The sequence below is a fragment of the Monopterus albus genome, unplaced genomic scaffold (genome assembly GCF_001952655.1).
Source record: "Monopterus albus unplaced genomic scaffold, M_albus_1.0 scaffold31.1, whole genome shotgun sequence".
Classification (NCBI taxonomy): Eukaryota; Metazoa; Chordata; class Actinopteri; order Synbranchiformes; family Synbranchidae; genus Monopterus; species Monopterus albus.
The window spans coordinates 1,043,939-1,071,374 of NW_018127911.1; the positions used below are offsets into that span (position 1 = coordinate 1,043,939).

At 40.7% G+C, this 27,436-nt stretch overlaps 1 protein-coding gene across 2 annotated transcripts in view; it reads right to left on the minus strand.

The window, feature by feature from the left end:
* Nucleotides 1-24,608, minus strand: part of nr5a2 (nuclear receptor subfamily 5, group A, member 2) — a 72,993-nt gene extending 48,385 nt beyond the window's left edge. The window contains exons 1-4 of one of the 2 annotated variants that reach the window (XM_020596913.1): nucleotides 24,527-24,608; nucleotides 21,320-21,438; nucleotides 17,476-17,617; nucleotides 8,893-9,596 (exon numbers count right to left, since the gene is read on the minus strand). In XM_020596913.1, the coding sequence (XP_020452569.1) occupies nucleotides 8,893-9,596; nucleotides 17,476-17,617; nucleotides 21,320-21,438; nucleotides 24,527-24,608 (1,047 nt within the window). Of the gene's footprint in view, nucleotides 1-8,892; nucleotides 9,597-17,475; nucleotides 17,618-21,319; nucleotides 21,439-23,109; nucleotides 23,178-24,526 lie in introns of those variants that run through there. The other variant, XM_020596914.1, reaches the window with a different exon arrangement.
* Between the last annotated feature and the right edge of the window lie 2,828 nt (nucleotides 24,609-27,436).

A 27,436-nucleotide genomic window follows, 5' to 3' on the forward strand; every position in this document is an offset into this window, starting at 1 on the left:
GTTGGCAACTTGTAAAACAACAACTGTGTTACAGTACAGACCAGTCACCTGCATCACAGCTTTAACAAGTAACATGGCCTGTCAATAAAAAAGGCTTTTACCCTGATCATCCTCAAACAAGACTTAAGCACAACCTGTTCTTTCTCCTGTCGAATGCTCAAAGTGCTCACAAATGCGAATCAAGCTGTGTTAACTTGCTTGAAAATGAAAAACTACAGGAGAGGGAGGTAGGAGGCAATTTTGCTTTTTTTTTTTTTTGCTACTGTAAAGCAGCGGCTATATAGATGGAAGTCTAAAACCACATCTCTTCTACAGGTTTCACAAGGTGGTGTAGACACTTGATCCATACAACAATGTGCATCCATTAACACTTGCATTCCTTGTTAGTGTCCATAGGCAATAGTACTTTGTCACCTGTTCTCACATATTGGGTGAGAATTTCAGTTCAATGCTGAAACAATAAAAAACAAAAACATTCCCTGAGTGAGGAAGAATGGGTACACAAAAGAGGAAATGCTGTTGAGGACACTTGAGTCTATCATTGCCTGGAGCTCTGTAAAGTTGTAGTTCATGACAGCCTTTCATCCCTCATCAAAGCGACAAGTACATGAGCAGACTTTGTGCATGCTTAAACCTCCCATCCCCTGTCATTTCCTTATAGCTGTTCCCCTGTGGGACCTTAAATCTTCTCTTTTAACAAGTTTCCTGTTCTTCCTTCCGCCTCCTGCAGTCCCCTGGGTTGGACCTCTGAGACCCTTCCAGTATTTGGAAAGGTTATATCTTAAAGTTAAGTCTACAGCTATCAGGGGAAATGCAGAGGACATTGGAACATTTTTGTCAGATCAGTGGTCTGCAGTCAAAGAGCCAGTGCATGGCAGATTCTATTGGAAAATGCAGACTGTGACTATGCCAGGAAATAATTACTATTGTACTGAAACAAATTACAACAGACAAGCTTCACACTAAGCTTGGGGTGCACACAATAGAGGATAAACTTTACCACTATGTTTCTGAGACACATACAGTTGTACATGCATGTTTCTGTTGGTGTAGGGCGTCCACAGTTTCAGTGCCTTTGCTAAGGTTCACTTCACTCATTCTGGTGGTCCAACATGGTCTTCCAGGTACAGAGCAGCATCTGTTACATTTGGTTCTATGTCTTTTTTAGGCTGATATCACAGTTTTTAAAACAGATCAGAAAATCAACTTTTTCCATTTTGTTTTGGTAGTAGAAAAACAATCAGGAGGGCTGTTTTTCACTATTTATGAAAAAGAGAGAGCGATGTCTTGCATGAAGGTTAATAATTTATGAATAAAAAGGGGCCTCTGTGAACCCCTACCATCTTCCCAAAAGTCCTGTTTCTAGCCAGCACTACTGATCAAACAGATATTGTTACCACTAAAATAGCAACTTAAAAAAACACACACACACAAGTGGCCATAAGGCCTGCCTGCAGACTGGAAGAAAGACTGACAGCAGAGGGAAGGCGTTGAAGAGTGGGGTACAGAAAGAGAGAAAGAAAACGGAAAGAAACAGACATAGGAAAACCCCAGATTAAGTGGAAATTTAGCAGAGTCTCTGGCTATGACAACAACAACAAAAAATGTACAGGAGAAATGAAAGTGTATATATTTATAGGGCACAATACTGTATGTGTATTTGTGCATGTGTGTGTGTTGGGAGAGTGGGGGTGTCATCTATCACTGGACAATTGCTGGGCTGTGGGGAGTGTTGGTGGAAGCAGGGGTGAGGGTGGGGGCTGGAGCACTCGGCCAGAATGGTGCTGCCCCTCAAATGAAATAATATATCTTTGAAAATCTACGCCCTGCGCCAGGCCCCGGGTCCATATATCAAGCCCAAGAGCGTCTGGTGGATCCGCTCCAGGCCCATTAACCTTCCACCTGTTCCCCCCTTGCACCCCCACCCCGCCAACCTACCAGTCCTCTTATCACCCTCCACTGTTGTCCTTCACCATGCCCCTCTCTCCACCTCCTCTTGCCCTTGGTTGCAGCCCCTTGTTCATCTTCCCATTTAAACCCCCCCCCCCCCCTTCTTTTCCTCATTTTCTTTCTGTCCTTTAATGGCTGTTCTTCATTATCTCCTTCCCTGTCTGTTTCTCTCTCTCCTAATGTCTTGTGCTAAACTTTTTCTTTCTCTCTCCATCTCTCCAATATCTCTCTCTGGCTCCATTTCTAATGTCTGTCCTCTCTTTCTCTCATGGTCACCAAGTCTTTTCTCATTCTAAATCATTCACTCTGCCTTTTTGTTCTCTCTGCGGCTCAGCTTCAATCTCATGTCACAGTCCTTGCTCTTATCTCTGCCTCTGTCACCTTCTGTAACTCATGTAAACTCCCCGTCTCCTTTCCGACATCCCTCTTTCTCTTTCCATCCTTCTCTACACCTTCTATTTTCTCAACTAATGTAAAGCAAGCATGCAGTTGGAGTGGGGGTGTGGGGGGTACAGCCTGAAGAACAATTCAAATGCAATGGACCAGGGACACGGTTACAAATCTCTGCCAACTGTGTATGGACGCCAACCCCATCACGCTCGCAGTTTGTCAGGACCAAGGTGTCGGGAGGGGATGTTGTTGCGAGGGGGGTGCTGTTGACCTCTGTGACAAGCCAGACATTGCAGCCTAAGGCTCTGAATCTGTGAGTGGAGGGTGGTATAGATATATCGCTTCCCAGGATTCACAGATCATGCCTAAAACACCTTATTAATTTCCACTCAGTTATGGGGTGTGAAGAAAAAGAAAAGGTGCAATCACCTGTCAAAGCAGGGCAGGGGCAACAGACCCCCTCCATTCCCAACACACATGCACTTGGTTGCACCTTGAAAATTAGAGCACTCCTGGATAGATCGTGAAAAATATGTGTGCCTGTGTGTGAGTGTAGATGTAGGATAAATAGGACTGTAAAAAAAGACTGAAGTATAATATCACAAAAGTAAATTCATGTAATGTTTATGGATATAGGAGGGAAGTGGGGAGAGTGGTGAAATGATGCAGCAGGGCATCAGAAGACCTTTCATTATCCACACAGGTAAATCTATAAGTGGAGAATATTCAGGTGTGAGATGTGCACATGTTAAAATATCAGTTGAACTCAACAAAAAAAGAACAATGTTTTTTTTAAATGTATAAAATGCAAAAAGTAAAAACAGACATTAAAGATTTTATTTTATTTTATTCAATCTTGAACTCAGTACTCTAATTTAGCTAAATGTTTTGACAAGCTTAATGTTAAAAACATACTTTTTCAATTTAGTCAACATGCTCACTGGTATTCATATTATGGAGCAAGATATTAATTTACCAAGTTCTTATAATTTTGCATTTTTGCCTTTATTTGATGGATGTTTATGGACAGTTGAAAGAAACTGGAAAGAAAGAAAGAAAGAGAGAGAGATAACGAATGTTGGATGTGAAATGAATGTGGTCATCACCTCAAACCCCTAGGCCTGCTGGATCCTTTGAGTTCTACCACATTAAACATAACGGTTACAGTTTGTGGGCCCTGCAAAAAAAAGTAAAAGATCTGGTATTTTGCCTTTGATCTGGTTATGCGTAAATGCCAGTTAAATGGTTCCTGTTGTGTTCCATGTTTTGCACTCGTTACCTCATCCACTTCCTGCACTCTTGCGCTTCCTTTTTGCTCGGCTTTTATCATCTGTTCTCTCCACTCCTATAACTTCTCTTTTCTCCTCTCCTCACTCCATTAACTTTTTTCCTCTTACCTTTTCTTCTTTGTTCCCTCTCCTTCCGCCTCTTCCACTCTCCACATTTCTCCTCTGCTCGTCTCCTCTCTCAACTCCCCTCTTTGTTTCACCTCTGTTCTCCTCGCCTGTCCTTTCCTCTCCCTGGCCATCTGTTTATCCAATATGGCTGTTCCATCTCAGCTGGGAGCTTTTCCAGAGAGCAAGACTTCTAATACAGTTCCTCCTCAACTTAATGGCCCTGAGCTCTGCTTTTGCCATTCTTGTTACATGCAGAAAGACAAAAGAGAAAAAAGAAAAAGAGATAGAAGCACAAAACACCTGCCTGGGTTCCCCTAAAAAACTGTCCCTAGATGACTAAAATAAACAGCAAAGCCACATTTCAAAACGTCATGGTTATTTTCCTCCCTGCTCCACTTTTATCAGGTGGACAGACTAAATATATGGATAAAGTTACACAGCATTTAACTCAAGACAGTTTTGAAACGATAATGCCATCTTAAAAATAAAGCCCACCTTCGGCACGTAGCCACCTCTAGTTTGAAGTCACACACAACTGTACTGTTGTTGTTGTTGTTGTTAAGATTTAAGATTTAGACAAAATAATAGACATGCCTAAAACCCTCTTAGTACTGTTGTGATTGATTTGTAGATGCATGCAACTCTTCCATTCTAGTGTTCCTGCCAAAGAACTACAACTTGCAAACACTGTTCCTGTTTTATGTGTTGGCATGAGATGGCCAGACTGTTTAACATCTTGCTGTTTGTGTGACAAATGAACACAATAATGATATATAGATACTGATTTAATCCAGCAAGGTCATATCTCTTTTTTTTGAAAGACATTCAGGGAAATGTAAGAAATCTCAAGCAGTAATAGAACATTTCACAGAGGGTAAGGTTAAAGAGGATATATCAACAAATGCATTTATCTGAAAATAACACGGGATATTGAATATTAATGATACATTATGAGAAGACATATTTCTCTTTACTGCGATATGGCTAAACTGAAGCAGCCTTAATACCCTGGACACTTTAAAGTATTTTCTGACGTGGTATTTTCCATTATTTTTTTTTAATCCTGTGTATGTTTTGTGTTGACAAGGTACACAAAAGTGCTTGCTGTCTCGACGCCATATACGAATGCTTTTTATTAAAGGGCGCAGAGAGGAAGAGGGTGTGGTGGCTGTGGTGATAAGGGAGTAGAGTTAGGAAGGTGAGATATAAACATATGAATCATCAATAGTTCCAATTGCTCTGCTAAATTCTCCTTTCCATTGTGTTCGTGGTGGGAGTCAGGCCAGCCATCCCAAAGCTGGAACAATGGAGACGCAGACAGAACTGGACCAGCTACAGTATTAGTCACAGCAACACACACACACACACCCATTGACTGTAGTCTGTGTGGTGTGTTCAAGTGTCATTTTGCAATTTGCCATGTATGAGAAGTATGTTTTTGTTTGTTTGTTTGTGTGTTTAATATAAAACACATATGACTAGCATTATTTTTCTTTGAGTGTATTTAGAGTTATAGATTAGTAGTATGTAATAACTGGTTTTCAAAGATTTTGGTATATGTATGTATATGTAAAGGTCACATTTCAGTTGCATTTTGGGCTTTTTGATTTTGTGGAGGAAAAAAAAATATTATACTTTATTATAAATCCTCTTTTGAAAAAAAAAACACTATCTGAGACAAATCCTTTAGCCCCATGACAGATGCATCTTCATGCATGGGTCTTTGGATTAACTACTGCATGTGACCTTTGCCCTACATTTGAGGCCACATCCTCCCTCTATGACCTCCTATTTTAATGTCACCTTTCCTTCCCTTCTCCCTTTACTCTCCTTTCACCTCATGCTTTGAACTTCCTCTCTTGGCTCCCTAAAACCTCCTTTTTTTTCTTAATTCCCCTCCTATATACCTCAACTTTTTCATCTCCTCTGCCCTTTCTAATGGTTTTCTGTCCTCTCTTTTCCCCCCTCTACCATCTCTCTTTGCCTCCCTTCCCCCTTTTCACCCCCTACAAACTCTCTTCTTGCTGCGTTAGTAACTAATGTGTCTTGGGGGGGCTGTACAGTTTGGAGAAAGCCTTTCCCCCTGCACTGACATCTGTTGCCTGCACAGTATGAGTCACACACACACACACACACACACACACACACACACACACACACACACACACACAGTACTGATACATACAGTATGTTCATATATAAATTATAGAAACTATATAAAAACAAAAGAAAACACAAATCTGGAAATACCCATTGCAGCATATTTTCAGAAAGAGAACTCACTCACACGTTATAAAATATGTAGGTACAGTGTCATTACAAAATACAGTGTACCTCTTGCAAAACATTCTCAGTTTCAAATTAGATTAAAAAGTACCATTTAAGGTAGCTTTTCAGTAATAAGGTAAAGACTTGTCATATTTGCACTGGCAAAACCATTTTTAAAAATAATCTTTTAAAAATCCTTTCGCAATATTCATGTGGAAATTAAAGGAAAGTTCAGCCAAGACTTATTGACTTACTCTACACAGGAACAACAATCTAAAACTATTTGAAGTTCTAGAAGACTAAGGATATGTCAGAAAACATATTCAGGGCCCAGAATAACAACTCATTTTAAGGTCTGAATAGATATAGCACACACATTAAACAAACAAACAAACAACCACACAACAAAAAGACAATAAATAAATGTTTATGTGCCTTATTCATGACTTATTCCCAGGAACAAACAGGGGGTGCCCCAGTGGGAAAGAACGGACAGTATTCTTAAGAAGGTCCACCTAATGGCTAAATACTGTATTTATGAGTCCCATGACAGATGCCAATTTATGGAAATGAAATCTTTAAGCTCTTTTTTGGCAGATGCCATGCACACACCATCCCAGCTTGGCTCTATTACCAGAGAAATTCTTTTGTTCTTACAGAGCTAATAATAGTGAGAAGGGCTGTGTGTTATGTGTGAGCTGTGTCTATGTCTTAATGTGAGCATGCATGTGAGATGAAGGTGTATTTATAGCTTCCTAAAATGCCACACTACTCCTGTGATAAACTTTCTGGTCCTAGGCTCGACTATGGGGTGACTGTGGTTCAGTGGGTAGAGCGGTCGTCTCCCGACTGGAGGGTTGGAGGTTCAAATCACGGTGCCTGCAGTCCACATGTCAAAGTGTCCTTTGGAAAGGCACTGAACCCCCAAGTTGCCTGTGATGGTTAGAGCCATTGGTGTGAGTTGGCGCCGCAGATGGCTGCCTCAGTTCTGTACCGAAAACAAATTCTTTGTGTGTGTAACATACAATTAATCCCATGAATAAACACACAAAGGCAGGCCCATTCACAGGAAGACAGAATGGAGTGGGCATAGGCTGTGTGTGGAGCTTTCTACATAATTTGGTGTTGAACTGCAGTAGTAAATATATAATGGCAGACACACACATACACTGCTCACATGCTCCAGTTTCAAATCAAAGCTGCAAAGCTCAGGAGAAAAAAAATCCTCTTACTAAACCTCTTTTGAAACCAAATACATATACAATATTAACAATTTACAGTTATCAGACACTACTGATCAGTCTGCTCACCACCGACACCAATCACCGCTCAACAGTCCTTAACAAGCAAGAAAGAGAGAATTGTGTGGGAAAAACTATCAAAGCCACAGCTAGCACATTTTTTTCAACCATCCCTTGTGCTTTAGATGGCTCTTTGAAAACAGGGCAAGGGGGGGGTTCTGTGCAATTATCTCCCTAACATAAGTGAAATACAACCTCATCTCATCTAAAGCAACGGGGCTGTGGAACAGGATCAGGCGAGGTTTTGGAGGGGGATCAGGGTGCAGGAAGAGGCTTCCTCTGCACCGAGCCCAGGTCATTTTCTACCTTTGTAACAGGCACACAGCACAATAACTATTAAGTTCCACTAATATGGGTTGTCATTAGGCAAACATAATGAGAGTTCATTCACTGGAAAATCAGGGAGTGACAAACTCAAGTGGGTGAGATAATTGAATTAGGATAAGGGTGTGAGAAATAAAGAGCCTTCACAGTGCAGCAAAAATTATCATTCAAAATTAATGGGCAAACCATCACTATTAGCTGTGACCACACTCTACAATGATCCTGTGTGTGTGTGTGTGTGTTCTGCATACCCCAGTTGAATGCAAATACAGATCTCGAAAATGTCATTAGTGGGGACATGATGCATGCTAAATGTCAACGTGTTTTTCAAGGACTTTGTCTGCGTTGTAATTGGCCCAGTTTTTAATATTACACGTGTTTTCATTTGTTATTTTCCCCAATGCAAACAAAATGGTGGAAGAAAATTTTGCAACAGGCTGAGGCCATTGAATATGCACCTGAGCTTTTTGGTGATGTGATGTGAAACAAACAAATAAAGGGGTCAGACAATGGGAAGAAAAACAGGTGAAGCACAGACTAATCACACACCTTTCATGTGGCTCTGATTATTAATCATCATTCAGAGCAAATAAAGCTGTAAATGCACAACACTAAGCAGAAAGGCTCCCTTGGGCTCTGTGATGAATAAGCAAGAATTATTGTTACAGTGAGGCATAGGTGGACGGTTAATATTGGCCATGTGGGATTAACATAACATACATAGGACACATGTTTAAATGACTCGCATGTTCCTGTTATATGTGACTTGGCAGATTACATATACCTAAGGAATATTTCAAGGGGAGATGGGGAGTATTCAGTTCACATAGAATCCTCAGAGAATAGGACCCTGTTAGCATGAAAGTGCCTGAAGCCCATTGTCAAAATGTTCACAACCCATAGCCAATATGTATGACACATAGGGTGAATGCGGCCGGCTGCTGAATTTTGATCAGGCAGAGGAACAGACAGCGCTGTGCGGTCCGAGTTAGTGTTGAGTCAGTAAAGGTAGGCGATAAAGGCCTGAACAGGTGATGTTCCTGAACTGTGTATAATACCGTCAATTACAGATGACAGTGAAAGATTTACAACTGAAATAAAATAATGAACGGCCTGCAGAGCTTTTGCAAACAGAATTAAAGCTTAAATAAAAGGTCTCATAACCTATAGGAATGATGATCAAATCCATGGTTATAAAATATATAGAATCTTTACTAACATTCAAACAAAAGCAAGCTCATACATGAACCGTGCACACCTACCTTTAGTTCACGGAAGAAGATGCTGCTGCGTGCCCACTCCACAATGGAGAAGAGTGTCTGATCAGCCATTTTGCACATGAGGCCGAAGGTGTTGAGCTTCTCGTGTTTACCACGGCTGGCCTGCTCCTGCTGCAGGTAGGCCAGGATCTTGGTCTGAACCTGCGGCTCATCTGGCTCACACTTAAGTAGCTCTACAATCAGGTGGGGGAAGCTGGGCGGTGAACCTGACTGGTAGGCGTCTACATAAGCGTAGCCCATGATGGACTCTGGTGAGCTGGTGTACGGGTCTGGGTATTCAGACTTAATGGTGCGTGTGCCCTGAAAGTGTCCGTAGGCTGCCTGATAGCCCTGCAGGCTGCCAGCGTGCGGTGGCATTGCCATGCTGACCGGTGAAGTGACAAATGGGCTGCGGTCATAGTCTGTGGGGGGCAGGGCAGTGGCATGATGATGGTGGTGGTGGTGACCGCTGTGGTGGCTGGAGTGGTGGCTCAACGGAAGGCCCTTCGATGCAGCTGAGTGGATGTTCTGGATGGCAGAGGAGATGGTGAGGTCGGTAGGCACGGCCTGCATCACCTGGCTCATGGCCTCGATCTTCAGGCCATTAGCTCGGATCAGTGCTTTCTTTTGCTGCTTGAGGGCCCGATCACGTTTGTACATTGGGCCGAACTTGTTGCGACCACCACGCATGCGATCTGCTCTCACAGCTGACACACATGTGGGAAGAGAGGTGAAAAAAGTTGACAGGAAAGGAAGAAGACACATTTAGCTCAGTGCCATGTTTCTCATTTTTGACAGGGTTCAAGCAAGAACAAATCACTGTGTACAATACTTACAGTACCAACTTTTGACATGCTCACACTTAAATTAAGCAATATAAGCACTATTTCTTTTATAAACCCATCAAATATACAAACAAAAAGGTTTATAATATAGAGCTGAGGATAGCAGGGGACTAATTTTGGTTGAAACCAGCTCATAGTCAAATCAATCCACACATTTTAGGGAGGCTATAAGATTTGTCCATGTAGGCTACTGCATATTTATATATATTATCTTGGTGTTATGGGAGTAAACCCCTCAGTTGTAACTTGTATGAAGGGCAAAGGTTTTCTTGTATGATGATTACACTTGTTATTTACCTGTTCACTTGTAATCCCCACAGGTATAACAGATAGTGCTGTTACTCATTGACCAGAGACCTAAACTTCAATGAATCGCTCTGCTAAAGGATCATTGGACATCTGGCCATCTCTGTCTACCACTCAGGAAATACACACCTCAAGTTCTGTTTCCAAAATCCATGGTTTATTATGTTGTTTGATTTTGCAAATTCTAAATGCCCTTAAAATATCACTGTCCATTATCTGAAAGCTTTTTCTTTGGAAAAGCCCATTGTACAAATAGTTTTATTTTTTATTATATGTATTTTTTATGATCAACCAAATATACCCTTCATTCCCCCTGCCCTCCCACTCAGCGCCAGATCCCGTGGTGAATCCTCGCAATGAGTCTGTGCCATGGGTATTTTAATTGAACAAGCCAGGCGCAGACACAGTGGACCGCTATGAGGGCAATGTGCGATCTGACCGACTGCTGCCATGGGAAAGCTGCACTGCAGTCTCTCAGTCGGGGGGCACTGGTGTTAATTATTCATACTTAATTACCTCTTACTCTGATGAGACTCACCGAACTCAGCATGCAATGAGCTAACAGACATCTGGGAGACTGTGCAGCAAAAAAAAAAAAAAACCACTGCAGAATATTATAAACTTACTTTTATTGTATCTAGTAAGTTCTTGCCTTCCTCTTTGTAAGGAAAACAAGATGCCTACACATTTAACTGTATATAAAAATTAATGCACATACATTTGCCTTATTCATACACACTAAATAGTCAGATAACATGGCAAGTCAGTCTAGGTACACTCCAGCTCATGATGTCTTGACGGGTGAATGAAAGAACATAAGAAGAAAATTGAAGAGGGGGTGTGGAGAGGGCGGGCTGGGGGAACGGAATTGGGGGGTGAGGAGGGCTAGACACCCACATCTGCCTTGGGAGTGATTTTAATGACCTCCGTCACAAAAGGGTCTGTCACTGATCTGAGCTGGAGGAGCCGAGAGGGAGATACACACACTTACAAACAAGCACACACTCTCTCACGCGCTCACGCCCACATGCTGACTCTCTCTCACACATGCTTACATAAAACACACACACACACACACTGGTTCTGATCACAAAGACAGATGGGAATGGGCCAGACACTCTGCCACCTTGAAGATCCCCGACAGCTCAGATGGTATGTAATTTATACACATATTCGCACACACACACACACACACACACACACTACCATTTCCCAACATGCTTGAGGTCAACTCCACTGCCCACTCAACCGGGCTCAGGGATGATCACGACCGTTAAAAAATTGATCACACATCAAAGGAGAAAAAAGAAGAAGAAGAATCCAGGAGCCTCGTGATATGTATCTATTATACATTATTGTAGGGCAACTTTAACTATTAATGATTCCTGCACAACAGCGTAATTAATGAGCTGAGAAACTAATAGTTGGTCCTACTGGGAAAATAAAATTAGGCCCTGACTGCCTTCTTGCCTGCCTTGGACCCAGGGACCCACATCGCATCATGAATATCAGGATTGGGCGAGTGTAGGTCTCACCATCACACACACATACAGACACAAACACACACACACACGTACACAGATTCTTTGTCTCTAATTAAACAGGGTTATTTGCATGCATGTAACGTGGATTAATGTGGATGGGAGAGGGGAAGAGAAGGGGGAGGACTGTACGTGTGTGAGGTGGGGAGTTGGGCTGGATTCTGCTACAGGGATTGAACTTATGATGACAAGTTATCATATGACCTTGTATACTGTAAATGTTTTTTATGCAAAAATGTCTTACTGTATATGTAATAAAACACAGTAGTGATTGAATTTGTCTTGCATAAAATCTTGTAGAGTGTGTAGGATAAACCTAAACTCACTGTTAGTTCTTTTCTGTGATGCCAAGAAACTGAAATGTTGTAGTTTGTGTGATATAAACAAGGCAAACAAGAAAGACAGGTGCTCGTAGAAACGTAACCAGCATCAACAGAAAATTCAGGAAGAAAGATTATGGAGCTGCACTTTGATGGACAGGAGTTGTCTGGAAAATGCAGCAATTAGCACTTAACACAGATCGAAGCCAAAAAGCTAAGAAAACTAAGACATGAATGAAAACTAATATGTGAAAAAAACCATCTCAAGTAAGAAAAACTATTTTCCTGTTTGAATATATGAGACAAAAACTTCATTCTATTAGTACAAAAAGGATCTGAGTATGGGGATATGGGTTTGCAGGGAGGCTTTGGGGCTAATATGAGGCTGAAAGGCTAAAAGGCTGATGCTAAATTCCCCTGACTTACTGTCTGTGAGCATGTCCACGCAAACACACATATTTGAACACACACACACACACATGCACATCTATAGGCTACATTTACAATTGCCCAAACAAAACCCAGTTCCTGTGCTCAAAAAGTGTCCAGTGCCCCTTGTACTCTATATGCCATCTCAAATATGTACGAACACAAACTAGCACACCACATTCCCCACACATGCAGTGTCTCTGCACACATGACACACACACACACACACACACACACACAGCCCTCAGTGCTCATATCCTCTGATTTATGGTTGTTTAATATACAGGAATATTAAGCACACGTAGGTGAGGGTCCCTGTCTGCCGCGAGCATATTAATGGGTCCCGCGGAGCCTTGCTGACACCCTGTTTGTCATGTTGGAGCCCCAGCCCCTGCTCCGGATGTGCCCTAGCCCATGCACACACATGAATACCTATGATACCTATGCATAAGTAATGGGACAGCTCCCTGCTCTACTGCTAGTACTGGGAGGCCGATGGAAGACAAATCAGAGTGAGAAAGATTGAGGCAGGGGGGAAATAAAAACCGGAAGCAGAAGGAGAGAGATGCAGGGAGACATGTATGAAGACTCCATATGTGGCACTAATTTCAGTTCCTGTGGCTTCACAGCGGTTTTACATTTCTGATAATTAATGAAGAGCTGATGATGGATTAACTGCATGCAAAAAAGTGGTTAAAATAAAAAAATCAGTGGGAAAAATGACACATGAACAAACCCATTTGAGTCTGTTCAGTGCTATAAGTAAGAGCGAAAGGTCCAATTAAATTTAATGAGAAAAAAAATCTAGGTGTCTTAGTTTCATATATTGTCATGTCTGATTTAAAGCATGACAGTGCTCGTTGGTCAGCTGCCAACCGAGCAGCAATTTTAAAAAATGTGGAGAAGCCAGTAATATAATCAGAGCTTTATCAGTACTTGACAGAGGTTATATGTTGTTTTTTGTGTTTGTTAACATGTTGTAATCATTACTGTTGTTCTAGTAGTGACTGTCATCAACTTTGACTTTCACAAGTTATTCTTAAACACATCATAAGCATAACCTGGTTTTTTATTTTACTAGCACACAGTGGAAACAGTGTATTCCAGTACCCAATATCACAAATACTACTGTTACACTCTGTCTTTAAGATGATACAGAAGTGAAGGAAATGTTTGGCAGCTCAGTGAAGTATTTGATTCAAGGCAACTTCTAGTGAGCATAGGAAGAAAATCATACATCTGGGAGCTATTCAGAGTCGGCATGCTTCATCAGCTTCAGTGAATGATGTGCTAATGGGTCAAACCTTAATGGGATATGGCTTTTTTACGCCCCTTTTTCTCAATGAGTCAAGACTGGCTGAAATACCACAGTGCATACCAAGAAGCAGGGATTTTTATAGCATGTGTTTATGTTGTTAAATGAGTGTGTGGCTGGTAGGCTCCATCACATTTGTGTACAGTGTTTGACAGAGTGTGTGTGCCTCTCTTTTTCTTCAACTTCATCTCACATAATGACGCACCTGCTTTGAACCTGACAAGATAAATTAACCAATTACACAAGTTTTTTTTTTTAATGGACAAATATTACTATTACTACATTTCATTAATATAATTTACATGTTATAATTTTATGATAAATAATGTTTATTGTAGTGATTTTAGGCTGCAAGATATGCTGATGATGGTATTAACTGGTGGGATTATACTTGTGATGTGTTTCTGCCCACTGGGCTGTTCTTCAATATCACAGCTGATATAACAACAGGAAGGAGGGATTTTTATTTTGAAAACATATCTTGACTGTTACTGGGTCAGAGATAGGCCACTTATCCTGTGGCAGAAGTACACAGAGGAGAAAATGATAAGCTGCTGCAGTGTTATAAAACTCTCTTTTTCTGCATTGTGCAGTGACGGGCATGCCGAGGTTTAACTGTATTTGTTTTGGTGTCAGGTCAAGATAATATGACTGCTCTCCTAGTGTTGGGATGGCGTGACTGACATGTCACAATAGTGTTTTTGTTACTCTGATATGTGCCCGTCTGCCATTTCACCTTGTTTCGCCACTCCCCTCAACTTTAAAATCCTAACACTTAGGCAAACAGATTTCTTCTCCGCTACAACACTCACAGCAAACTTCAAACAATAAACACCGTCCCATTGGTTGGCTAACTTATCAACAAGTGAAAAAAGACACTGAACAACACCAGAAAGGCAAACGTAAACACTCAAAAATTAAGTTTGAGATAACTTTAAAGTTAGCCACACATTTCTTGCTTACATTTGGTTTCGATTTGATATCCTGAAGTCACATGTTGCTGCAAGCTGCTGTGTAATGGAATGAAAAAGAGTGCAATAACAAAGCACATGACCCTAAACACCATCTTCTCCTTTGCTGCTATCAAATAACAGCTTCCGCTTCTCCCGCCTGCCTGTGGCTTCCTGAACACCTTTTTGGGCAGCTCATGAATATATGTATGTGTTTACCAGTGAGAGCTGTATGAGTATTGTGTGTGTGTGTGTGTGTGTGTGTGTGTGTGTGAGGGGTGTCAGCCTTTTTGTATGAGAGGTCTTTACTGGCTGTGGCAGGAGTCACCCACTGGAGTCCTGGCCCCAGACAGAGTGCTGCAGGGCCTGGCTTGCCCCCGAGCTGAAAGCTATCACCAGAAAAACAAATCAAATGCCACCCCCGCCTGACCTAGTTCAGCTGGAAAATGACAGGCTGGCACATACTGCCCAGCGGCCGTTCACAATTAACAGCAATTAATTACACTGCATGTGGCAGGTAAAACGAGAAGCCTCTGGAAAGGTTTTAGTTGGACTGTCTTTATTTTACTTTCACCCTCTCAGGCTCATATTTATTTAACCTGTTGTATATAAATGTTTCAGAGGCCTAAGAAATTTTAATTTAGCTAAAATTCCACATGTGACACATTTAATTTTAATATTAAACTAAAATTGTTTGAATAATACACAGCAATAAAGACTGCACAAAATAATTTGCAGTATTTTTAAAATGACAACATTGCAACTTAACCTTCTGATTAAGAAAATAATAACTTGTTACTTTTAGCTTTTAAGTCCTCTATTTTACATCAATTCAAAGATGACCTTCAGGTTACTTTATTCTCTCCAGAATTATTAATTTCACAGTAAAACCTGTCAACTAATTTGTGGAAAAAATAGTTGATCTTAAATATTATCTTTGAACACTGGAAGAATGTTCCTCGCCCTGCTGTCCTGTCACTTCTGGGTAACCGTGTTTGAACAAGCTTCTGAGTCGTGTTCAAATTAAACAAAGAGCCCTCAAAACAGCTAGCCAAAAGTATCATCATTACCATTCTCACGCTGCCGCCAAGTTTAATATTTTATCTATTACTCTGTCTGGCAAGTTTAAGTGCACAGCAGCTACCAGATACCCTCGACTCCCCTGCGACCCTGTTTCAAATACCAATAAGCAAGACTGGATTTCAACACTGTGGTAGAAAAGAACAGTTAACCTACTGTACATTATGGAAAACAGAAATTACTCAGATGTTCACTGTTAAATCATTAAATGAATATCATCTTCTGCTTTCATACAGGCAATCAGCTTGTCAGAGCGGGCATTCACTTTTTTTTAATGGTGGATGAATTACAAGAAAGCCATTCACATGCAACTTGAACAGGGAAGAATATTTTCACTCTGACTTTCCAGGGAAGTTAATGTGCCATGATTAACTGCGTTCAATTGTGAATTAATGGAAAAAGACTCCCTCTGTCATGTCACCAGAGGTTTGGTACAGTACAAGTTTTTAAAAGACCTCTGTGGAGGTCCGGAAGCAGTCAACCTTCAATTCTGGCTGTTCCATGTTATAATTTTTTCCTCCCCAACTTTCAGAAACACATTATATGATATGATGCTTGTTTATTGCAAACAAACATTATATGATATGATGCTTGTTTATTGCAAACAAGCATCATATCTTGAAAAATATATGATGCAGCACACAGAATGCAATAACACTGCCCGGATCTGCTTTTCCACTTCTGCAGATGTGCACTGTAACTTCTAGATCATAGTTTAGTGAGTGAGGTTTAGTATAAAACCCCAGAACAGATGAAATCTGTGGTAAGCTATTCATGAATAAACTGTACTTTATGTGCACTATAAAAAGATAAATAGTCTCCCAGAGTAAAATATCAATTTCAAATTCTTCTGGTGAAAGTCAGACTGGAGGCTGTGAAGTACATTCATTGGCCTAGATTCCATAGATTACTGGTGGCGGCGGAACGTTTTACTCAAGTATGGCACTTTTTCTTCACATTATGCTTCAAGTACATATAGGAGGCATTTCACTTAAGTAGTTCCTGACTTACTCTCTCATACAGTATATTTCTACTTTATTATAATTCAGAAAAAAACATTGCACTTTTTACTCCACTATAACTATCTGGCAACTTTAGTTCTTATTTACTTTATAAAATAAGAGTTTAGACACAAGACACATGACCAGATTGTAAAATATGATACACTGATAAAACTACCCAATAAACCTGCAACAGTAAAATGGTACACATGCACTGATGCATCAGTAATAATGTTCAGATAATATGATTTATAATAGTATATTTCTCACATGATACACTTTCCTGCTTTGTATAGTATTTTCATTTAAACACAAAAAAACCCTTCTTACTAATAATTCTTACCTTCAATTAAGAGACTTTTTCAATGCAGGGACTTTTACTTGTATTGGAATATTGTAGTAATGCAACTTTTACTCAAGCAAACAATTGATCCACCACTGGTTGCTGGACAGTCACATGTTCAGTGCTAATAGCAGCCATCTGTTCTGTTTGACAGCCCTTTATCAAGACGTCGAAATCCCAGAAATCATTTGTTATTAAGACAAATAAACACTTATTCCTTTTTACAACAATGGTGCCTTTTCTATTTTGAAAAATCACAAACTTTTGACAGCTACTGTACACATTACCTACCAGTCTACTAAATTTATACTAACACCTTAGACCTCTCCATCGTAACCCAGTGTTTAAGACTTTTGAGACAGATGCCAAATTACAGAGACTAAACACCAACCAAGTCATTCTGCCATAAGTCAAACACCTGAGTGTGAAAAAAGTACTGTAGACATGTTGCTGTACCTTCTAGCTTCATGCCGACTGTGAGGCACTTCTGGAAGCGGCAGTATGGGCAACGCTTCCTCTGGGTCTTGTCAATCTGGCAGCTCTGGTTCTCTATACATGTGTAGCGCTTGTTGTTCTGGACGGTGCGCTTGAAGAAGCCCTGTGGAGAGAACCAATTAAGATGTCAACCTGCTTGACCCCTGCAATGCAATGGTAATCGGTCCATTCACACAGCCAGACAGATGGAGAGGGACAGACTTAATGGACACACATACAAACACACACACACATAAGTTCTGAAAGCTATATTCCGATTCATGTTATGATGCTTTATGGGCACACACATGCAGAATATAAAGCAGAGCATGGATACACACCTCTTACAAATGAAACTACCAGAGCATTTGTAATAATTTTTGATAAGTCACAGGGAAATTATTTATAAACTTGCAGACAAGATACCTTAATTTTATTGTGCTTTGAAAAAAGAGCTAAACATAAATTCTCTCTACATACTTTACTCACAGTTTTCACTTCATCCTAAGCCATTTTATAAGGGGTATAAAATATAATTTGGGTCCTGTCCATACAACATTTATTATTTACATAAAAAGTCTAACATTATTGGGAAAAGGCATCATTTTAACTCTCTACTTAATTATTGAAAAACATGAGTATAGGAGTCCAAAAAAAAAAAAAAAATCCAATAATTTATATAGGTAATTCACAGTTCCGAGATTACAGACATTACAGTGGAATTAATTATTGGCTGCAGCAGTGAAAACCAAATGAAGGAAAGATGGTATTAATGTATTCTAGATCCATAACCTGGGAGGAGAAGCCTTAAACCTGGTCTTCAAAAAAAAAAGTATAAATATAAAGGGCCTACTGCTGTCAATATCTCTCCAAACATACTTTTAATTGATAATCTGCATTGCCTGAGTCATTAAAAATACACACACACACACACACAAAGAACTGCACTCGGTTTCTGCTTATTGACTTCTCAGTGCTAAAAAAAACAAAAACAATTCATGTATCAGAGAACACGTTCTCTCCAGTTTTTCATTTAGATCACACTGCTGTGCTATAAATATGTGAAACAAACTGGACTCTAACGTGGAGAACCACACACTGTCACCTCTGAAGATTAAGCAGACAGCATCTCACTGAAAAGCTTTCATTTGACCTGCAGGTCAAATCAACAATAGGCTTTCTTCGGGGCTCGTTTTTATGCACAAAAGGTTCGCCGCCAGCACCTTTTGTGTGGCTCTGCTGCCATTAGAAATAATGAAGATCATTTTACCGAAAAAGTGTGACAAAATAACTTGAAATCATCATACTAATCTCAAACCTTATACTGTAAACCAACTCCAACACATATTTCCAAGTTGAATTTGATAAATTATATGAGTAATTGGGTATTCCTGACCTTGGAATTCCATCCTAAAATTATGCGCTTGCTGCACAAAAATAGCAAGGAAATCACTTTTACAACATGTCAATAGAGACATAAGTCCAATAAAGAGGCTGGACTAATGCTGCATGATTCACATAACCACTTTATCTCCTCTGATCCCTGTCTGCTGTACCTGCTTTACTCGCTGCAGTATGTGTTCTGTCTAACTTTGAAATGAGTGTAAAAACACACTTTGCTTGTTTATTTTCCTTTAACTTCTGTAAACTTTAAATATATTTTTTGATATGTCCACTGTGGCTTTGACCTGTAGCCTCATTACTAGTTGCTCGTAACTTTAGCATTGTAGTATTTAAGTCTCCCACACTGGGACTGAGCCTGTCTTGTACAGTGACGACCTTACAACCCGTTTCAGTTTGCTGTTATTCCAGCATGTATGATGTGGTTCCATCGCCACTTTATGTGGTGTGTATGATTAAAGAGGGATGTGTCTGTGTACATTTGAAGCGTGTATGTGTCTGTCTGTGTTTGGGGCGGCAGTAGGATTGTGACTGGGGTAAAGAATCTTTACTTGTGTGTTTCTCTTTTTTGTGTGCCTGTTCCTCAACCCAAACTAAGCTCGAAAAAATATGACCACGATAACAAACATGTTCTATTCACAGCTGCGTTTTTGGGATGAACGGGCATAGGGTGGTGAGGAGGGGTAGGGTGAGGAGGTACAAGTAGGAGGTAGAGGGTCAAGCAAAATAAAGGGGGACTCCATCTAAAAACTCATTAAATGATACACCACAATGTCATGAAGCTTACTATGGCAGCACATTGCAAAAACTGACACCGAGTTGTTTTTTTTTTACAAAAAAGAACACTAAGCATACTATTTAACTGCCCACCACCCCCCCCCCCCCACCTTTTACCATCTGTGGTCAGAGAGGAACCTTCATTACACTGAAGATGGATTGCACTGCCAGGCTGATAGTGGATATGTAATACCAATATGAGGCTGTAACACGCCAACAAACTGATGTATCATTTCAACCCTGACGATCATACTTTTACTGAATAGAGTGCCAGCATTGTAGAGATAATCAATGACAAGCTTCAGGTAATTATCAATATTATTAATGTTTCAACAAGGATACACACCTCTTCATCTATATCCTGCACACACACACACACCGGTGTTTCAGTGAAACTGGGAAACGCGCTCGTGGATCGGCCTGTGCTGAGGCTGAAAAGCAGCAGAGATGCCACTGACATCTCCCTTCAAGCAAGTGCTTAGCATCTCAAGGCCACAATATGGAATATAATCTATAACATCTGCTTTGAATAATGACCACATAGGCAAGAAATGTGCACTGCCACATCAATAGTGTGAGCTGCAATTTTACACCGAATAGTGTCAACACAGAGACATTTGTCTTAGGTTAATTTTGTGCTGACAGCTTCACTGGACTAAAAAAAAAACCTTGGGCAATGCCTATTAGCTTTGTGTTGAGGGCAGCAGTGGAAATAGGCAGAAAAGGACAAATACGTTGTTGATAGAGTTCATAGTAATAAAAGCAACAGTTTGCTTTGCAGTAGCCTCATTATTAAGCTGTGTATGGAAACAGCAACCTGCTAATGTTGCTGCACTTTTAATGGACTTGCGATGACAGTTTTAGACAACAGGACACAGGTTTGTACAAACACTTCCCTGTGTACTTTACTTCCTCGGTTAAATGTGCCTCCTCCCCTCTCCGCCTCCTGCGTTTAGTGGTCTATTGCATGCTTTGAGCTCCTGTTTCATTTACAAGCCGTTCACCACAGAACACACACAGAAACGGTTTATTAGATCAACTGTCATAACAATATTTGACCCCTCTGCCTCTTGACTGTTGGTTTTCCTGTAAAGTTACAGATGAGGAACTTAATCTTTACTGTTACATGTGTTAGGAGTCACTCTGAACAAAAACGTCATCTAAGTGCCTTGTGTGCACAAATGTCACTGCACAAAATGCATCTCTACACATGAAACAGACATAAGGCAGCCACAGAGAAATACAGGAGTCAGCATATTACTACGTGGAATCTATTTTAAAATGGCATAATGCGAATACAGTATATGACTGTCTGCAATACTCAAGAATAGTACAGATACAGTAAATAAAACATACCAAAGAGCACATATACTCCAGGTTCACTACTGTAAACGCACTTCTTAAACCACTCTCAAGCCACTGTACACCCAATACTGACAGGCTACGATGGGTTACACAAACTTGGTATTAATGCCATTAGGCAACTATAATTCAGTGTGACCTCGCTGTCCAAACAATTCTCGACATTAGGAATATTTTACCTATGGAACGATCACCACATTTACACAATGTCACACACACACACACTTTGTCACTACAGGAAGGTTTTTGTAAATAGCGCTGTGTTTTTAGTGTTGAGGACACGAACCTTGCAGCTCTCACAGGTCAGGAGTCCGTAGTGATACCCAGAAACCTTGTCTCCACATACGGGACACATCTCGTCCAGGTCTTCGTCATAAGAGTAGTCCATCATTTTTAACTGGGGCGCTGTGGAGGAGACAGGGACACACAGAGAAAAGTCTATAGCAGTGCTGAGCAATCTCTTTTGCAAAAGCCCATTTTGATCCATCAGGATCAACCACGGGGATTCCGAAGCAACTTAATGAGGTTTTTTTTTTTTTATAAAGTTCAGTTGGACTTTTGGATATTTAATTTGAGTGGGAAAGTGATGGATGCTCGATTTGGAATTGACATAAAAGAGCGCAACCATTTATTTCCCCCTTTACCGCCCTCTCTTAACATTACATCCGTTGTAGACAGGAGCCAAAAATAATGTTAACAACGCGTATGAAAGTGAAACTAATAAATATGCATGCATCTAAGTCATGAAATCGCTGGGGGGGAATGGAGAGATATTAGGGTTAAGGATTGGAGGAGAAATGGTGCCGCCCACAGACAAATGAAGACACGCAGAGAAGCCCTTATCTCTGCGGGCGAGGAGAGAAGCATCCAAAACCAACTTCAACCAACATCGAGATATAAACCAATAGCTTTAGTGTCGTTTGTGCAACCTAGTAGCAGCATATGTGGCTTTTTGCGTGCGCTGGAAAAATCCACCATTCTTAAAGTTCTCAACAAAATATAAGATGAAATGTTTTTTTTCCAAAGTAATTTCGGACTTATTCCGAATGAAGTGTAAACAAAGACAAAGCAGAAACTGTACTAATTGTTGCAAATAATATGGATATAGAAATGAGTGCAATTTGACCATGTGTGCAGATATTTTCACACTTATACTTGGATTAAGATTTAACACAGTATACTAAACGATTCTAGCGGTGTGGCCTATATGTTGCAGTCCCCCTTCGCCTTGCGTATTAGAAATACTTGCAGTGATAAGACTATGTGTGGCATCGCCAAGCGGACAGCCAGGCTGACATTTACAGCAGTCACATACGCATTTATGGTTCTAATCATAAAAAAGCAGCCAAGATCAAACACGAAAACTTTAGTGAGTGCGGCTGTAAAACTGGAAATATTGTGTCAACTAGACGCTTCCAAGACCTACTTCAAAAATCACTCATGTCCTCGCTTTTAATTAGACATGATTTCTGATTTGTTAACGCGTTGCCCTGCTGGGATCCGCGCTGCATTCGAGCTGAAGCAACAAGTTCCACTCAGCTGTCGTTTTTTTTTATTATTTATTATTTCTTTTTTCCCCACAGAAGCATAAAGCAAGGTCCATTTCCAAACTTTCTTCTCCTTTAAAGCGAATGAAAAAGAGGATTTAAGGCCTGCTCTTATGACGCACGGCAGCTGCAAATTTAGACACGTTTTTATAAAGGAAATAATTTCGACATTTGGTTGTCGTTATGAATGGAAGAGGCCCTGGTAGCTAAAAATAAAATAGAACCTCAAGTTGGAAATTGTCCTAACGCTATAAACAAAAAGCATTTTAAGAAAAAAGCTTATGTTTCAGGGTTTTGTCAGACATTTCCCTCCTTAAAATGGAGCAGTATGCTGCTGCCATACTCTATGTGAACCAATGGTTCACATTTTAAGGATTTTTATAACATAAGAAGCTGAACAGCTATTTTTTAAGATAAAGATGTGGGTAATCAGAGTGTGGTTGAACCTCCCTGAATCCCCTCTTCACGTGTGCGTAAATGACAGTGCTTTAGAAGATGCAGAAACACACCGGTCAGCGCCGTCTCTCACCTGCGGACTCACACTTCCGTGCCACTTGCTCATGCAATTCCCAGAAAGCTACAGCATTTATCAAACCCGCTGACGATTCTCAGAGAAGCACTCCTTCAGTCCCTCTGTAAAAACAGATAACGGCCTCTCTAACAAGCCACTCCTCATCTTGTGAGTATACACACCAGCGCGCCATAAACCAAGACTGGGCTAATTGATTGTGCGTATATAAAGCTGTGGGGTGACACGAGGGCGATTAGGGCAGACGGGACATTATTTTGACAGAAGAGCCGGCCTCTCTTCAGCTTCTCACTGCTTTGTGTGTATATAGCAGAAATATATCAAGAAATACTAGTTCAGTGTATGACATGGGGAGCCAGTGTGAAAATGTAAAAGTGCAAATTGTTTTTCTGACAAAGCTGCACATTTTTGGAATCAAAAACCTAATTTGGTAGATTTGAAAATCTTAAGCCACTCTGGCTTTGATATAATTAGCGAGACGTAAAAAATGACAGAAATATATTATAGCATAAGATAAAATAAATATTTAGTGCCCCTGTTTATTTCAGCTTGATATTGAAATTGCATCAATTTATCATTTCATCCATAACAGGCCGGTGACAAATTACAAAACAGACATCTGCTAATAAAGTAAAATAAAGTATGAATTCATTTGTCACATAATTGAAATCATTTTACAATGTTTATAAATTAGACCAGAAGTATTACACTACAGTTTAATCGCCCCCGGGATCAGAGAGTTTGGGATACGGGACAAATCGCTAAATCCATGTCTAGAGTTAAGAGCTGCACTTTTTAGTTTTTTTTTTTGACAAATTGATGACTGTCTCAACTACTTTTATACTGACAAAACCATGAATCAATTCTGAATATTAGTTACAGTGATGAGACTAAAAAACTTGGTTCATTATAAAACGACACAAGTGACAAATGTGTGCACAGAGCTGTTCTGCGCTGCCCCAGTCTTTACGCACCAGGCGGCCGCACACATCCAGCACGAGTTTCATGACAGCTGGCTATAATCGTTATGTGACCATGGGCCAGACCTTTAAAACGTGAGTCCAGGTCGGAACTACATGGTGATTATTATATTCACAGTAGCCTAAGGATTGGGAGAAAATAGCAGAAACCTGTTTTAAACCGCAATGAACACATTCCAGATAAATTCTCTGTAAAACAATGAACGACACAGTCTACACGTGTTATAATTTAGCATGCTCCTCATACAATAATATCCTATGTTGACAGTCACCAGTTACTGGCCTACATTGTCTGTAAACTTGTGGAGGATAGGAGTATTCCGAAGTTTTAAATTGGGGTACGTACCAAGGTCCGGTCCGATAGCCCTCCCTAAAGTTCTTGCAGTGAAAGCTTATGAATGGTGTAGTCTGATGTTTAAATGAATGAGAGTTCTTACCTTGCATGTTCCTTGGCATGTGCCCCTGTTCCCCATATGATCGAGAGAATCCAAGGGATTCAGTCTCGACTTTGGGCAGCATGTCAGCGCTGCCGGCCTGAGCTGGAGACTCCGCACCGCTCGGCGGGACGCCTGGACGTAGGAGGCAGATGTTCCCAAACACACCTCAGAGTGACCCAGATGTCTTTTTAGTTGTCTGTGTCGAACTTTCTGGCTCTGTCTGTCTTCCGGTTATCGGACCATGCTCTAAATGTGAAGCTCGACTCACACTGTCTTGAAAGTGCCGGGTTGCACAGCCGGTGTTTGTGTTCTATGGTTCGACGTCACTAATTTAATTTGTCAAAATTGCATTTGCGCAAAAAAACCACAATAACACAGCAGAACACAGGCGAGTGACTCCTTCGACACTTATTAAGGAGCAACTGCGCACTGAATGAGGCGGTCTCTGCTCAAACGAGAAAACTGCCCAGCGTTCGGACTTAAAAGACGGTGGTAAGTTTCCCATGTGCTTTCCCAAAATTCTTTTAGCGCGTCACCCATTAATGTGGGACTGTCAGTGTAACTTTCAGCCTTTAGCAGACGAGTACGCGCCACCGGGGCCGCCCTCTCCTGTGCGTAAACTCGGATTTGGTATCTCGGTCGGACTGTCTGGAGATGTGGAGACCTCTTCTCCTCCTCCTCGCGGCTTTGTTTACGCCGTTTTCTCCAATCCGGGGCGCATGCGGTGGTCTGACATCATCTTTCCCCGATCCAATCAAGCGAGGAGTCCGGGAAACATCGCCTCAAACCTTCCAGTGCTATCTCTCCAAAATCTCAGCTGTTTAATCCCTTTAATGATGGACTTTAAAAGCGAACGAAGAACAAGGAAATCAAGCGAGGTGATGCAACTGCATGTGAGAGCAGACTCCCCATGATCCCACGGAGTGCAAAGGCAGCGCGCAAGGTATGTCGGTTGGATCGCAGTATAACAGGAGCATATTGCAGCACACTCACTCACACATGCGCGCGAGTATGCGCGATTCTATAATGTAAACTTTACTGATACAGGTAGTAGTGCATTTACACATCTATTCCATATATTCTATGTTATTTGATTTACCTCAATTATCATTTTTAGTTCTCTGCGTCTGTGGTCATCTACTTCAACTCAGATACATTTTAATGACCCCCTCAGCATTAAAAATAGTCAAATAAATCTTTTTCTTTCTTTCTTTCTAACTGGACTGTCCCCATTTCATAACGCAGGTGAAAGTACTTTGCATTGGCCCAATAAATATTTTAAAAATGAAAAATAACCTTTAACATTAGTAGCTTTTGGATACGTTTGTTTTATTTTGTGGAAAATGTGAGCAGCGCCAGCCTCGGGCTTATAACAGCCTTTATTTTTTCGGATCAAATCACCTCCTTACGCAAAAGATTTGTAGTCTTTGGTACTGATTTATTGCCAGTAATTGGCTGAGCAGGGATCAATTAGTGATCTAACGCCAGACTCAGGCTTTTTAGCCAATTCCAAATGGAATACACACAGTCAAAATATAATCATGCATCTACGTCCCTATGATGCGCCCCTTCACTTGCGCCGATACACACTCCTGCACAGATAGAGTAGAAACACACTTCCTGTAGTTCACCTAAACACAGAGTATTCTTACCATCAGTGGCAGCCATAGAGGGCGAGCAGGATGAGACACGCCAAGTCAGGAGGCAAACTAGACACACCAGAAAGTCAGAGGGCACGGTGCATGGCCACGCACGCGCACGCTGTTTTCATCCCTCGTGGAGACTTTACTTTGACTTACTTTCTCCATGTGGTCATTTATAGTGACCTTAGCCGCCACTGGCCTAACACCTAACCCTAAAACTTCACCCTGGGGTTTGGGTCCCCGCAATGTGAATAATGACAGGCTCACACACACTCATACACGCGCGCGCATACACAAAATAGCGTATAATACTGAAGAATTTTTTTTTAACCTTAAAAATGATCCCACAGTTTTACACGTTTTCAAAATTCAGTATGCTGTTTGTTATTTTAGCAACATAGGAGGAAGAAGGCACCACTTAAGCACAAAAGGAAAGGAAAGATAAATCTAGAAATTCTGAAATGCCCTTTTCTACATTCACTACATCCTTTTAATAAATTCCTCAGGCACTTTCTTTTCTTTTTTATTGTTTCTATAAGTTGTGAACATAATGTTTCATTTCAGAGTGAGCTATATAAACCAGTTTCTTTCACTCGAAAAGTTCTTATGGCGCAGTGTCCTGGCATTTTCCCCATGCAGCCCTCAAAATGTTTAAAACCTTTATTGAAAAGCAACACAAATTATTTATAACCTGTTAGAATAAAATTTTAAAACCACAACCTTTGGTAGTCCAAAAAAATTCTATCGCATTATTACTGGGAGACTAAAAGGTCCTGTGGACGGGGCACTCTCATCCTCATTCATTTAGGTTTTTTATTTAAATTGTCATTGTTCTGTACATGCTTATTGTAACATTTGCTTTGTGCTGTAAATATAGTGTGAGCACTTGCAACTGTCTTACATAAAAGGCAATAGACAGCAGACCTGAAACACACTCACCTGCCACCAGCAACTCCTCTGTGGAGCTGGCCCTGCCCTAGTTTGTTCCTCTTATTTTATTTTTTTCAAAATGGGACACCCCCCACAACACACACACACACACACTCCCAACATGATATACACACACATAGTGGTTTTTGAACTATTGTTTCTTTAATGTGTCTTTACTAGAAATGTTCAAGAAGTTCCACCATGCATTCACCTGGACTGTTTGTCTCTTGCACAAAATAAACTGCAATGAGATGAAATTAATTGAACTTGCTTTGTTCTTTGATAAAAAAAAAATCAATAATCCAGTAATCACCTAACCTCCTCACAAATGCAGATT